At 59.5% G+C, this 15,152-nt stretch overlaps 4 protein-coding genes across 4 annotated transcripts; 2 read left to right on the top strand and 2 right to left on the bottom strand.

Annotated features, from left to right (window-relative positions):
* Nucleotides 1-250: 250 nt before the first annotated feature.
* Nucleotides 251-1,824, bottom strand: HRG_05903 (cytochrome p450 domain-containing protein; the record flags this gene model as incomplete). The annotated part of the gene is made up of 4 exons (XM_044864374.1): nt 251-565; nt 623-717; nt 781-1,465; nt 1,528-1,824. The coding sequence occupies 4 exons, from the start codon at nt 1,822-1,824 to the stop codon at nt 251-253; spliced, it is 1,392 nt and encodes a 463-aa protein (XP_044720906.1).
* A 2,950-nt stretch (nt 1,825-4,774) lies between these two features.
* On the top strand, nt 4,775-7,254 carry HRG_05902 (multicopper oxidase domain-containing protein; the record flags this gene model as incomplete). Its single annotated transcript, XM_044864373.1, has 4 exons — nt 4,775-5,382; nt 5,444-6,784; nt 6,849-7,012; nt 7,073-7,254. The coding sequence occupies 4 exons, from the start codon at nt 4,775-4,777 to the stop codon at nt 7,252-7,254; spliced, it is 2,295 nt and encodes a 764-aa protein (XP_044720905.1).
* Nucleotides 7,255-8,463: 1,209 nt separating this feature from the next.
* Nucleotides 8,464-9,273, top strand: HRG_05901 (polysaccharide deacetylase domain-containing protein; the record flags this gene model as incomplete). The annotated part of the gene is made up of 1 exon (XM_044864372.1): nt 8,464-9,273. One exon carries the CDS (start codon nt 8,464-8,466, stop codon nt 9,271-9,273), a length of 810 nt encoding a protein of 269 aa, XP_044720904.1.
* A 1,808-nt stretch (nt 9,274-11,081) lies between these two features.
* On the bottom strand, nt 11,082-11,936 carry HRG_05900 (uncharacterized protein; the record flags this gene model as incomplete). The annotated part of the gene is made up of 2 exons (XM_044864371.1): nt 11,082-11,321; nt 11,400-11,936. The coding sequence occupies 2 exons, from the start codon at nt 11,934-11,936 to the stop codon at nt 11,082-11,084; spliced, it is 777 nt and encodes a 258-aa protein (XP_044720903.1).
* Between the last annotated feature and the right edge of the window lie 3,216 nt (nt 11,937-15,152).

Genomic DNA, 15,152 nt, shown 5'->3' with positions numbered 1-15,152 from the left:
TGCATCTTCGTAGCACAGTAATTTACAGCTTTGCTTACTCCTGTGACGGCGTATTCGGCGGCAACCCAGGTATCTTAATTAGTGTATCTGCAGGATTGGATATGCTCAGGAGCTCGCTGTTTGATATTCAGTTGCAAGGAGGCAGACACAGAGGCATCTCAAGCTAGTTGGTTACCAGGCATTTCAAACTGTCCCATGAGCGCAACCTCGTATTATCGTATAGTAGTGCAAAGATATGCTGGGGAGCACTTCAACAACACACTTGGCGCAGTCTGACCCAGGCTGCCCGGGGCTTCGCCGACTTGTGTTGTTCAAGGCCCAAGTCCGTCATGATATTATCGGGCAATTCTCCAAATTCAAAGGACCACACAAGCAGCGTCAGCACGACTCGCAGGTTTAGGTAGGCCAGGCGCTTGCCAAAACAACCGCGCCGGCCGGCTCCAAAGGCCAAGAACGGACCGCTCTGGCCGTTGAACTTGGCCTCTCCAGTCTCGGGGTCGTTGCGCAGCCATCGGCCCGGATCGAACACCTCGGGCTTCTCCCAGCCTGCCGGGGGGCTTGATGGCTGGGCGGTGTGGACGGGTGGCTCGGTGAGGCCTGGCCCGGACGTTGGGATGAAGACCTGGGCGCCCTTTGGGATGGAGTGGCCCAGGATGGTGGTATCGCGTCGCGCTTCCCTGAGGAGAAACGAGACGGGTGGTCGGCATCGGAGGACCTCTTGGATGAAGGCATCGAGCAGCGGACACGAGGCTTCCATGATTTGCCCCAAGGACGGATCACGTTGCTCCGCAGCTGCTTGAGGGTAGGCGGCTCGCAGACCGGCCCGCAACTGGCGTTGGAGGTGCTGATGTATGCCGAGATAGACGGCGGCCCAGTCCATGAAGTGCGGAATCGTGTCATGGATGCCGAGCAGGTGGCTGTACGCCTCGTCCTGCACCGTCTTGGCCCGGGCCCGCCGGTGTTGTCGGGCGTCCTTGCTGAGGGCTGCCTCCAAGTGCGATGTCGGACAGGGGTTTGCACCCCTGGCCAGCTCCTGCGTAAAGGCTGCGGCTCGTTTGCCCACGTACGTGTTGACCAGGTCGAGCGACGTCCGCCACGAGGCCAGGAAGCCGAGTGCAAAGTAATAGAGCCGCGGCGCTCCAAGGGCAGCGTCGAGCAGTGCCTGGCTATGCAACCTGGACGCGGCAAATATGTCGGGCAGCGGCGCCTCCTCAAAGGCAATGGGCTCGTCGCAGTCGACGGCCTCGGACGCGTCGTCGTGAAGCGGCTCGCCACTCAGGGAGCCGCTGATGGCTTCGTCGTCGCCCTGCTGCCTTGCCCCAAACACGACGGAGAAGCCCACGTTCAGGGCAAGCCGCTCAAAGTCGGGCGAGGCGTTCCACGGCCGGCCCAAGGCTCTTTGGGATTTTGCCTTCCAGGTGTTTGTGAAGCGTGATGCTTCGGCGTATAGCTTGGGTCCCGACACCTAGAAGCAGGTAGTGACTAATAAGCCTCGGGACTTGGCATGCCAATGGTAGGCCCCCTTACATTGGAGAGAAAACTTGCCGTCATCAGTTCCCGAGTCAGGACTCGAATACTGTTATACTGCTCATCTGTATAGTTTGTAATGGCGGCTCCAGGCATGATACCGCGGAAGATTTCGTTGTGCAGGCTGGCAACGTCGAAGTCGGCCCCTCGTCGCTGGAGTATGTCTTGAGCCTCGCGGTAGTTGACGAGAACAACCAGGGGACGACCGAGCACCCCTGCGGGAGAGATCTGAACAATGTCTGAGCTGTGCCGGGTAGTCTGGTTGACCATCCACCTCTTGATATTGCCTCTGGCCATGATGGTCGCGACAATGTCGGGTACGTCTCCGAGGATGGTCCCGGCGCATGTACGTCTGGGCGGTATGTCGGGTAGGGAACGCGGTGAGGATTTTGTATAGATTCCATAGGCGGCAATGGTGAATAGGAGAATAAGTGCTATGGCTGCGGGAGTTGGGGCTTCTACAGCCGAGTTGTGGGAGACGCTGCGCTCCACGAGACCGGGCAGTCGACGAGTCGAGTCCAGAAAACTTGGGAGCATTTTGATTGGCCGTCAGGCGGGATCTCTCGAGAACTGGTAGGACAGTGAATAAAGGCTTGTAACGACGGAGCATTTTCATCCGCGCAGTTGAGGGACAAGTGTGGCTATATGTGTAACCAGGCCTCCTTGTCAGGGACCTCCTCGCGCTGCTGCCAAGCAACACACGCCACGCAATAACAAAAGCAGGTGATCCGAGCCTCCCTTGTTCTCTTCGCCCTCTTTCGTGGCCCTCTTCATGGCCTGTGCCTTGCCAGTGGGGCTGTGTCACCACCGTCTTCTCGAATCATCCTCTCCGTCCCACGCCAGGGCTGCAGGGCTGCCTCGTCCAGGCCCAATGATGAACCGCCTCTCGAGTGGTGGCGCTTGCGAGGCACTGCGGGAAACAGGTCTGCGGGAGCAACATGGCGGACTTCCTAGCAAGCTGGACATGGGACTGGCATCGTAGCATTAACTATGTGACGTGTACGGAGTACCTATGGGGGCTATAAAGGAGGCTGAACAACGCAGTGTACATATATCATATATGATATACCGCGGACCCTGTTACATTTTCAAAACCAGTTACCGGCCTAGGGATCAAGCTCTGAATGAGAAAGCCAGCCAAGCAATGACGTCGACGCGAGGAAACGGACATGAGCGAGCTGGCCAGCATTCAAGTGTACCAATATATCATTTGCCCCCTTTCTCCTTAATATTCTTGGCGCAGAGGTTCACGGCGGCTAGGCAGTTGGGCGTGGCTTTTACGGCCTGTTTTGAGCAAGCTGTAAGCACCATCTTGGGCTTCTGGCGGGCACGGCCTGGTCCCTACCTTTTGGAATTTTACCATGGCTTCGTCCAGAGCTTGAATGCTCTGCTTGAGGATCCCATTCTGATAGTCTGTTTTGAGGGTCATGAGGATAGTTTTGCAGTCGGCAGTAAGGCCCGGGCACTGTCATCCCGTCGTGTTAGCGGCTCCGACTTGGGCGAGGAGAGAGGCGGTAGAGGCGCGTCCTACGTTGAGATCGACCTGTTTCATAATCGTATCTACGAGGACGTCAGCGTCTCGTGTATATCCGAGCCTCTCACGTGGCGCCAGTCGACCTACCGATTTCCTCGGCCTTGTACAGCGTCGAGGCCGTCGCCACAGACGCAAGGCAAAGCGCCCAACACAGGCTGAGGATCTGCGGAAGCCGGTTAGTCTCGACGCCGCCATGACCGTGTGACGGGGGTGACGTGCTCTCATCTTGTCTGGTGCGTGGGCTGCGAGTCCTGCGCGGTGCAGCGGGCAAAGAGACAGCCGCCGGCGCACAAGCAGAGGAATCTGCAGACTATATACCGGGCGTCCCCAGCTCCCACGCAGGCACCTTGGCCCCTCTGACCACTCCTGACAGATAAATCAAGGGAGAACTGGTCATCAGCCCATCTGAGAAATCTTTGTTCGGGCCGTCGCCGCCGATTGCCTGGCTGGGGTGCTCCCCCCCAAGTCTCGCACCCGTAGCCAACGGCAATCGCTGCCGGTAGACATTTAGGAATACGCTGGCCCGCCACAAGGGTCTTGGTGCTTGCCAAGGGAATAGAATTCCACGTGATGCTACGCGCCTTTCCGTTGCGGGCAAAAGCTGGACAGGGCGGTGGTGGAATGCTAGACAGGGCGAAACAAAGTCCAAGACAGGTGCTGTCGGCTGTCCGTGGGGGGGGGGCAGCCGGACGGAATGTGAAGGCAAGAAAGACGTCAGGCTGTCTGACTCTCGATGAGTCCAAACGGCGGCGGCTAGGAACAGACACGCGAGCCAGTGGAAGAAGGCGGGTGGCGGAAGACTGAGACCCAGCCTCCCTCGCGAAGAGATGGATGCCGTAAGAGATATCTCTTCCGAGAGGACGAGAGGACTTGGTTGGTGGTTGGAGGACCTTGCATCAGATAGTCGGAAGCTCCTAGTCTTGGCCTATCATGAGCGGGTGGCCGGGAGGAACTGAGACGGTCCATCGACGATGCCAGGCTCGCTCTAGGACCGCACAAGACTGGTCTGGTGACCATCGGCGGCCTACTCCCCTGCCCAGTCTCATGCTGCCCAGAGCGAAACCAGACGTGGCGGACCGGAGCCGGCCGGCATGGGGACGACGAGGATGGGCCATTGGCCTTTTCCCTCGCCATGTTTGGTGGTGACAGGACGGGTGACAGGACGGGTGACAGGACGGGTGACAGACGACGCGTCGGTCGTTGTGTACTACAGCGGTGTGATGAGACTCGGCCCCAGAGTTGACGAGACTCGGACAAGGACAAGCCGGTGCTTGAGCGTCGTTCTTCAGCGTCGTTCTTCCGCGTCGTTCTTCAGCGTCTCAGATCCCTCCTCACCCAACCTTAGCCGGGCCTGGTGGTATGTGGTGGAGCCAAAGACCATGGCCAGGGAGGTGTCTTTTCTCTTTACGGCAACTATGCGCTGCGCCGCCTTTCCCACGATAGCTAGAGGCCGCGGCCCCTGAGACCGAGGGTCGGTGATGTGCCGTGATGTGCCCTTCCCCCGTGGCATGCTTTCCGCCTCCGCCGCAGCCTGAGGCTGGACGTCGGCGAGGCTCCCGAGCGTCGACGGAGAAGGGGAGTGCTATGACTAGTGCTATATATATCCAACCAGGAGCCTAGAACCGAACCGACGGCGAGTGCGCCAACCCTCTCGGCCAGATTACCGGATACCTCTCCTGCCGAGGACGCTCCTGCCACGTAGGATCGGGAATCATGAAGCTCACGGCAACCGTCCTGGTCCTGTCTCGCCTGGCCGCCTTCTGCCACGCCTTGACGGAAGGTGACTACGGCAATGGCCATGGCGCGCCTGCCAAATATCACCACAAGGGCGACCCCCACCACCACCACCACCACAAGGTCGACCATCACCATCACCACAAGGTCGACCTTCACCACCATAAGATCGACCATCATCACCACAAGAAGCCCCAGCACAAGAACAAGAAGCCCCAGCACAAGAACAAGAAGCCCCAGCACAAGAACAAGAAGCCCCAGCACAAGAACAAGAAGCCCCAGCACAAGAACAAGAAGCCCCAGCACAAGAACAAGAAGCCCCAGCACAAGAACAAGAAGCCCCAGCACAAGGACAAGAAGCCCCAGCACAAGGACAAGAAACCCCAGTACAAGAACAGCGACAGCCACAAGGACAACAAAAACAACAACAAGGAAGACGATAAAAACGACTTCTCGTCCGACTTCTACCGAGTGTTCCTCGGCGACAACTCCAACTACTTCCGAAACGTGCTCAAGGGCAACCCCAACCGGCCCGGCATCAGCCCCAAGAGCCTTCAGCACGGCCTCAGCCAAAAGGAGACCAACGGGCAAGCACCTGCTGCCACGCATGACCCCCTCTGACCCGATCCATAGCTGACCTTCCCGCAGCAAGTCCAAGCTGGGCACCCTCGACGCGCACTACCTGCCTCGCTATCTCGGCAACAACCCGCTGCCCAACGGCAAGCCGTGGAGCAAGTACGACCACCACACCAACTACTACAAGAAGTGTCCGCACACGGGCGTGATCCGGACCTATGACTTCACCATCAGCCGCGGCCGCCTGGCCCCCGACGGCGTCGAGGCGTCGGTCCTGCTGGTCAACGGCGCGTTTCCCGGCCCGCTCATCGAGGCCAACTGGGGCGACACCATCCAGGTGACGGTGCACAACAAAATCACGGGCCCCGAGGAGGGCACCGCCCTGCACTGGCACGGCTTCCTCCAGACGGGCACGCCCTGGTTCGACGGCGTCCCGGGCATCACCCACTGCCCCATCGCCCCCGGCAAGTCCTTCACCTACCAGTTCCACGCCGAGCTGTACGGCACCACGTGGTACCACTCGCACTACTCCTCCCAGTACGCGGGCGGCATTGTCGGGCCCATGGTGATTTACGGCCCCGAGAAGCATAAGTACGACGTCGACGTGGGCCCCGTCATGCTCTCGGACTGGTACCACCCCGACTACTTCACGCTGGTCAAGGAAACCATGGCGCCTGGCGGCGGCGCCGTCTCGTCGGACAACAACCTGATCAACGGCAAGATGAACTACAACTGCACCAATGCCATCGGAGGCGCCCAATTCTGCAAGAACGACGCCCCGCTGGCCAAGTTCAAGTTCAAGAAGGGCAAGATCCATCGGCTCCGGCTCATCAACTCGGGCGCCGAGGGCTTGCAGCGCTTCTCCATCGACCAGCACAAGCTGACCGTTATCGCCAACGACTTCGTCGCCGTGGAGCCCTACGAGACGGAAGTGGTCACCCTCGGCATCGGCCAACGCACCGATGTCCTCGTCAAGGCCGACGGCCACCTGACCTCCTACTGGATGCGGTCCAACATTTCCCACGCCTGCAGTCTGTCTCACCAGGACTTTGCCGTCGCCGCCGTCTACTACGACAACGCCCAATCGACCAACGAGGTACCGCGGTCCAAGGCCTGGAACGTGTCGGACCCTGCAACGTGCTCCAACGATGATCTGAAGAAGACGGAGCCCGTCATGAAGCTCAAGGTGCCCACGCCCGACTTGTCCCTCTCCATCGACCTCGATCGCCACACCAATGCCAGTAACATCGGGCTCTGGCGGCTCGCCGGGCAGGACTTCCGCATCAACTACAACACCCCGACATTGCTGTTGAGCAACCTTGGAAACACAAGCTTTGCCCCAGAGTGGAACGCCAAGGACCTCGGAGACGCCAAGTCGGTGAGGGTCATCGTCAACAACCTCACGCCAGCCCCGTATGCAGCCCCCTTTGCCCGCCGTGCTGTTGGGACTCTTGTTTGCTAACGCGGGCTGCTCTAGACACCCCATGCATCTTCACGGATTCAACATGTATATTCTGAATGAAGGCAGCGGCACCTGGGACGGCACCATTGTGCGCTCTTCGAACCCCCAGCGGAGAGACGTTGTCCAGCTCCAGCCCAACGGACATCTGGCCATGCAGTTTGACGCGTCGGAAAACCCAGGTTGGTCGGCCCTCGGTGCCCCTGATCTTTTCCACAATGCTAATATGAGGTGGCTGAAAGGAATGTGGCCATTCCACTGCCACATCGCCTGGCATGCGTCGGCCGGCCTGTTCATGCAGTTCCTCACACAACCGGACAAGGTGGCCAAGATGAAGATTCCGCACACAGTCGCCGAGACGTGCAGGCAGTGGTCCAAGTGGACCAAGACGAATATTCCCGACCAGATCGATAGTGGGTTGTAATGAAGGCATGTGGGTATGTGAATTTAGTGAATAGAGCGCTATATCCCGTGGTGGCTTGGATAGTTGCAAAGTAAAGGAATGTTCCGTCTTAGCCTGGCTTACCATGTATACTTGCCTCGCTCTTGGTTGCTTCGTTCACTTTTCAATGTCTACCAGGTCATGTTCCAGGCGAGGCCATCGGGCAACTCTATCAAGGTCAGGTCGCTGGTGAGGCGTACAACCGTATCCAGTCCCGGAAATGGAAATGGAAATGCTTGGATGGGTTGGTTGCCCAGTAGTCAGAGACAAGGAGGAGACTGTTGCTTACAGTATATTGCGCTCCCACTGACGTTTCACATGGCTCAAACCTCCATAGGTTCTGGCTCGGGTCGGGATTGCCGCTCTTGAACGTGTCCTTTGCTGCCTTTTGCCTTTGATAGACGTCGGCATCCGAGATGGAGACCCTCAGTTGCCTCGGGAAAGGTTTTCTGTCCTGGGAGTCTGTATTTGCCGTTAGCAATGGCAGAAGCAGCGATCCAGCTCATCAGTTTGTAAAAAAAAAAAAACGTGAACAACTTCGTGCATCTCGAGACAGCGCTGTGTTGAGAGGGATAACAAATCATTTGTACGACGAGAAGCCATCTTGATGCGCACGTGAGGATACGCTGTGCACTGTACAGTGCTGAGCCCATACGCGCCGAGCAGAGCAGGTGTACCGCAGGTACCTGGAGCGAGTGGGTAATCGAAGTTTCTTGAGGGGTACCTTCAGCCCTGTCAGTCCCAGCGGTAACTTGCCCAGCAGCCCCAGTTCGTAGAAGTCACTTATCGCCCCATGGCAGGTGAGCTTGGCGAGATACAAGACGACACTAGCTGTGGTGCTCTTTCGTCCGTCTGCACACTGTACGCGTCCGCTTGACGTCGCTTCCCAAAAAGGGGGGGGGAGGGGAGAGTGAAGAAGAAGAAAATGCGCCATCGAGAGACATCAGAATTGCACATCGTCCCGAGCCATCAGGTCGACTCCAGCATCCCCCGCCCCCGCAGTCGAATCAACCATTCAAGTCCTCCGCCGGCTGGAGGAGCGACGGCAGATGCGTGCCCCCGCCAGAGGACCAGCCCAACGACACGACCGCGCGCGACGCTGCTCTCGGCCTTGAGGCTCCCGCGAGCGAGAGAGCGTGCTGCCGGGGGGCCCTCGCTCGAGGCACAGGCCCTGGAAAAGGGGCCCTAACGATGCCCCGGCTCGCCCTCTTCCGCCTGCCCACGAGGCTGCGCCGCCGCGTCCGCCGCAACCGCATGGCCACCCTCGTCGCCCTCGCCGCCCTCGCCCTCGTCCTCGTCCTGCCCGTCTACTCGGTCTACTGCGTCTACAAGCCCCCGCGATTCCTCATGGGCTACCTGCGCGCCCGCTACCCGGACGTGCTGTTTGAGGAGCCCGCCGCCGCCGAAAAGGTCATGGCTCTGTCTCTCGACGACGCCCCCTCGTCCCACACGGCCGACATCATGCAGGTGCTGCGCGACAACGCCGCTCGTGCCACCTTTTTCGTCATTGGCGCCCAGGTCGACGGCCGCGAGGACACCCTGCGCCGCCTCATCCGCGACGGCCACGAGCTCGCCAACCACGCCATGCACGACGAGCCCTCGCGCAGCCTGAGCAACGAGCAGCTCGAAAAGGACGTCAACCAGGTCAAGGCCAAGCTCGTGGCCGCGTACGAGGCCGAGGCCATGATCCTCCCCAACAACTACTTCCGCCCGGGCTCCGGCTTCTTCAGCCGCCGCATGCGCGACCTGCTCGGCAACCGCGGCTTCCGCATCGTCCTCGGCAGTATATACCCTCACGACGCCCAGATCCCCTACCCCTCGGTCAACGCCAGGCACATCCTGAGCATGGCACGCCCGGGCGCCATCATCGTCTGCCACGACAGGCGCCCCTGGACCGCCCCCATGCTACGCATCGTCCTGCCCGAGCTGCGGCGCCGGGGTTACCGCATCGTCACCATCACCGACCTGGTCAAGGCCACCGAGCCGCTCGGAGGACGATGATTCTTTCTTGCGACTTTCTATTTGTCTCGCTGTTTTCGTCCAAGGCGGACTGGACGCGGTTGCGAGGCGGACGGGACACGGTTAAGAGGCGGAGACACATCATAGCACGGCATTCATATCATTCAGCGACGAAGCGGTTGTTTTCCCTCTAGACCCTGGACGGAGAAGCGCGATATCAAAGCACAACGGCGGCGATGTGCACGAGGACTCGGGTTGGCACACAAGGCGCAACGCCCCGATTTTGAGTTTGGCTTTTTAGCCTTAACGCCATTGAGGACGACAAAAGTCGGCCCACGAGAGCGAGAGACTTGACACGAGGCAATACGTCATTGTTTTGCGGCGACTATCCGGCGCGTGCCGGCGCGGGCAGAGGATGGGATTGAAGAGGGGACATTGGAAGACATTCGATAGAAGATGTATACTCTGCATATGCACATGGGGATCGTAAGCTCCGCGCACCGAGCAGGACGGGCGTCCCACCTCCTAGCGTTTTCGGAATGCTCGCCGCTCTCTCGCCCTCCCTTTCTTCCTCGGTGACTGCGTCTCTAGCTAGCCGCGGCTGCATGCACGTCGCCGCTCGTGGCTCGCCCGCGCTGGGGCCAGCCGTCTCCCCGCCGGCACCGTGCCGCACCATTGCCAGCCACGGCCCGACGGGGCTAAAACAAATCTTTTCATCATCTAGAAGAAAGTGGAGCGGGGGCAGGGCACATGGCAAATGCTCAATAGCCATCCGCTATACAAAACACGCAGTGATAGGTGGCACTCCACCAGCCCAACAATCGTGCTTGTATTCTCCGCCCGACCTATCCCCCTTCCCACCAACAGCGGCCCTCCCGCCACGGCGTCGTCGATGCCCCCCCCCCCAAAAGCATGGTGAGCTGGCGGGACGAGCGAGCGGGCCACGAAGGCAAAAAAGCGTGGCCGTCTGCGGGCGGAGGGCTCCCGGCCCAGGACTTACACGTGTTGGTCGCGCGTCGCTGGCGTTGGTCTTGGCGGGCCGCGCTTTTGAGGGCATGCATGCCACGCTACTGCGCATGCATACTCTCTCCTCTCCTCCGTCTCTTCGCGCTCCGGGTGGGAAGGCACGTGTTACTGCGCCCGTCAAAGGAGAAGCTTTGAGCTTGCAAGTGGGCGGCGTGAGCTGCTTTGTTCGATGCGGAGATGCGTCCCACCCCCGCGATCGCTTCTCGCCTTCCGGACGCTGGGCCATGTGATGGGCCGGGCGGGGTCAGTCAGGCCTGTCAAGGCGTCAAGTGGTCGACGGCATCCTACTTGCGGACCGTCATCGTGACCTCTGCCCGCCTTGGACCCTGCAAGCCACTCCACGCAGTCCCCCAAGTACTGGCAGCCAACTCCAGCAGCCCAATATGGCTTTCCCGTCATGGCAGGCCATGCGCCCTTGGGTAGTAGGCTGCTGGCCTGGGGCAGCTTATCGTCGTCACGCAATACGCAGAAAGATGGAGATGGGCGGGCAAGATAGGGGACTGACAAGCTTCAACGTCCACATTCTGCCTTGTGCATCCGCGCAACCATGCTCCAACCCTGTCCCTCCTCGAAAACGCCGGTGCCGGCGTCCGCCTGGTGTGTGTGCCCAGGGGAGCCTGCCCTCTGAGGCTGGTATAGTATGTAGCCCGCAAATACAACCTTCCTTTTCCTCCTCCGCTCACAAGCTTAAATCACGTACCAAGATTCCTCAACCGTAGCCGACCACGCGGCCGTCCAAGGACAATGTCCACAAATATGTACAAATGAATGGAAATGTGAAGTCGTCCAGCGGCGACAAGTCTAGAGTCCGCCGACTCTCGCGTCTAGATCCACAGGGGAACCACGGGCGTGGCATGCTTTGCCTCGGGAAAGAAGGTGGACGTGATGCCCTGCACGACGCCGAGGTAGTCGTCGGCCGTCAGCTTCTTGAGGCCCCGCGAGTCGAGATACAGCTTCTCCTCATCGATGGTGGCCAGGCCGTCGCCAACGCTGTACTCCTCGGCCAGTTCATGCACCTTGGCGAGCTCTTGCCCGAACGGGTGAGTCTCATTGGACGGGTGCTGCTGGGGAGACGACACGGGCGGGGTGACAGGCCGAGAGGCAGTCCGCTTGGTGGAAGAAGGAGACGAGGAATGGGAGACGGATGAGGCGCGAGTCGACGTTGACGCGGAGCGAGAAAAGGTCTGGCCGGGTCTCGTCGACGCGGAAAAGTCTGAGTCTCTGGACAGGCGCGATGAGGAGCGCGAGCGGGCAAGATTCTCAAACGAGTTCTTTTTCGTGTGGGACGGCGCGCGCTTGGGGATCTTGGGCGGGTCCTCCTCGCTCGCGGCCAGGGACCCAGCGGGTTGCTTGAAGTAGGATGTGAGGTGATTTGGCTGCGGTGACGAGGGCCGCTCGCCTGGCGCGACTTCGGGGCTTGTGGGAGGCGTCGACGCCGCTGTCTGCGCATCCGAGTCGTCATCGGGCCTGGTGGTTGTCGAGTTGCTGCGCGAAGGCCGTGGAAGATCAGGGGCGTTGTAGGAGAGCATGTTTGTGGTGTGAATGAGCTGGATGGGAGCCGATATCTTGTGGCGCGGGACGGCCTTCCGGGTGCTGTTGGACCGGGGCATGTTGCCTCCGTCGATGAAGTCACTGCTCAGCCGCAGGCGGCAGGTTGTCAAGGCACGCGAGAGCGACATGATGTGTGTTGTTGCAAGTTGAGCGCGAGTGCGAAGGGGAAACGGGGTGGCCTTGCAATGTATAGCAGGTTGAGCGCGGCGCAGTAGCTGCCCAGGGCCCCGGTGCGCGCACGGGGCGGAAGGTCACGATGCGCGCGAGGGGCTGGCACCTTGTGACCGCAAGTCGTGCAGAGGCGATGAGGCGGGCGTCGAGGATGGAGCCGATTTAGAAACGTTGCAGAATGTGCCGTTGCGGGTGAGAGCTGCAGCTGCTAAAGCTCAAGCAGGAAGGTGATGTGAGAGTCCCAAGGTGAAGAAAAGAAAGCCGACAGAAGAGCAGAGGTCAAGTAGTAAAAGCAAGGCGTCTCAAACAGGCAACTGTTTACGTCGCTAGGCACGAGAGACCGCTGGAGACAGGTTTGGTTGCCGGGAAAGTGGCGCTCCTTTGTGAGACCCCTTCGGTTGGTTGGCTGGTGGTGACAAGCAATCGAGGGAGCCTAATCTCGGGCCGTCACGTTTTCAACCAAGTCGGTTTCAGTGGGTTTGTTTTGGTCTCTTGCCCGTTTTCGCCTTTGTTCTCGTGGTTGCACTCGACGGGCGCGTGCCTTGTGCGAGGAGACCAGTCCTGGTATCGCCGTGGCCAGCCCAGGAACGGCGATGTAAAGCGAGGTAGAGCGAGGTAGAGCGAGGCAATGTCTTTGCTTGTGCGACAAGGACGAAGACAGAAGTCCGGTTAGAGGCGAAGAGCAGTCTCGCCTTGGAAGAGAGTGACGCAGAAGACACCCCGGCAGGCGCGAAGATTGCGGATGCAACAGTGAAGCGACGGCAAAGGAACGTTCAACGTCGACGGCCACCTATCTGTAGTATGTGGCGTAGTTGGATCAGAAGCCTGCTGATGAAAATGGGTCAAGAAAATGGTCGCACTTGGCGAGCTTGATTCGTTTTGCACTCTTGTGCCCGAGGCGAAGGAATGGAAGATGAGCAGCAAGTCGGTGAATGCGGACAATAAGGACGCTGTCCTGCAATGATAATTGAAGAAGGAAAAGGGGAAATGATGGACCGAGGACGCAGCCTGTCGTCGCCAATGTCGACTGGGGGGGGGGAAGGGGAAAGACAAACGGAGAGGAACAGGAGAGACGGGGATGCCGCCCGCCGACGGGGGGGGGGAGGAGGATAATTATGTCGAGAGACTGCACGACCGCAGGACTGCACTGTGAGGCCAGCCACTGGCCCAGCCAAGGTTTCTCAGGTCCGGGGTACCTTGCAGAGCTTGCTGCTCGTTCTGCCTCGTACCTGCACCCTGTATCCTGCGTAGCTGCCGTCGACTGCCCGGGTATCCCGGCCGGCGTGGACTCACGCGGTGGTGGGCGACGGGGGACTTGGAGGCACGACGGACTCTACCTGGCAGCTTTGGGAGCGGTACCCTGGCTTGCCTAATTGGGCAGGCTGGGGGTACATGGTATCGCCGGGGTGGCCTTGGTAAGCGCCCCGGTGCATGTGCACTGTCCAGCGTCGCCCTCGGCCCGCCTCCTCCAGCTCTCTCAGGCGGTGGAGCGGTGGAGTCGCTGAAGTGGCCGCTGAAATGGCCTGCGACCATCCAATGCCACCCGATCGACGCACGGTTTCTCTCTCCACTCCTCGCGTTTCTTGCCCACCCCCGTTTTTCCGCCCTGCTGGCTTGATGGAAAACAATGGGTTGTTTGTTTGGCGAACTAGTGCGAGGACGGACGTGGCTCCGTGTGCAACAGAACCGCCCTGCCCTACAGGCTACTAGTTAGTGCAGGCTCCCTGAGAGGGTCTCATGGCCCAAAACCATTGAAGCTTGTTGGGCCAACCAGAGCGTCTGCAAGGCACCGTCGCAGGCATACATACTGTGCGTGGGCAGCACTGTACGCATGTATGGGCATGAGAATTCTGTGCTTGGTGATTCGTGATACAGTCAGTCCATGTGATGTGATGATTGTGACCGGCCAAGCTTCTGTGCTGGATTCCATCTTGCGCAGGATGCCCTCGGCAGTTTGCGTCCCCTACTTGCCGACTCAGGGTACGGATAATTACTGTACATACAGACGGCAGAAGTATGTACAGTGTGTAAAGTTTCACGGGCCACACGTACTGTAGATCCCGTTCCAAATCTTCAGGGCCTCGTCTCCTCTTTTTAGCGAATGCTATTGTTGAGCAAACCCCACACACATCTCCTTGCGTTCAGACCTTTTTAGCTTCCAATACTACAAAAGGGGTCGGTTTATGGGGTGGGGAAGAAGGAGACCCCGATGTCTATGAGGGCTGGTATATTGGAGTCTGAGAACAAGGTGCATTCGTCGTGGGACGAGGCCTCCCCTTCTTGGCCCTTCTTGGCCCTTCTTGGCCCTTCTTGGCCCTTCTTGGTGCATGTGCAGGTGCATGTGCAGGTGCATGCGCAGCTGTGCGAGCACCAAAGTAGACGATGCCATGGCTGCTGCCGAGAGAGAGAGAGAGAGACGGCTGCTGGCGGTGGCGCCTTGGTTCGGTGTACGGACAGCGGCACAGTGTGCAAGACCAAGGACTGTAGAGAGAGCTGTCATCGCTCACGGACTGTCGACGCGGCATGCACGCAATACAGTAGTCAATCGGCAGCGAGCGACGGCTTCCCCGACCCTTGCGCACTGTCTGTACCTGCATGGTCTGTGACACAGCCCTGGCCCCCTTCTCCTCGACGTGGCCAGAGACCAGAGACCAGAGACCAGAGACCAGAACATTCTGTCGTGTTTCGCCCTCTTTCTTGGCCATGGTCCCATCATCATCGTCCATCCTATCCTGTGTCAGCTTCACGGAAATCCAGAGCAAACAAGGGCTCTCAGAGACATGACCCATGATTTGCCGCCAAGTCACCGATCCCCTCTTGCTCTCTCGGCCTGCCATTGGCCCCCGTCTGGTTTCAGGCCCTAGTGTCCTTGCTGCTTGGTGCCTTGCACAAGCGCCCTTTACCCCCATCCATCCTTGTCCTTCACCAGTGCACCACCCACCTACCACCCTACCTCACTCTCGCCTGCCCCTTTTCTCGCCCATCATCATCCCGACACGAGGGAGGCGGGGGGGAAGAAGTGCCTGCAATCTTGTCCTGTTAAATAAAGTAAGCAGCCACGCCTCAGCAGCAGCAACCCTCGTCTTTGTCTGTGCCCTCTCCCACTTTCTCCCTTGCCAGCACCAGACTAACCATCGACGGCATCAGATAGTGCAACCGTTGCAGGATCCTTG

Source organism: Hirsutella rhossiliensis (genome assembly GCF_020360975.1).
Source record: "Hirsutella rhossiliensis strain HR02 chromosome Unknown scaffold00005, whole genome shotgun sequence".
Classification (NCBI taxonomy): domain Eukaryota; kingdom Fungi; phylum Ascomycota; class Sordariomycetes; order Hypocreales; family Ophiocordycipitaceae; genus Hirsutella; species Hirsutella rhossiliensis.
This window is presented reverse-complemented; position numbering and strand designations above follow the sequence as displayed.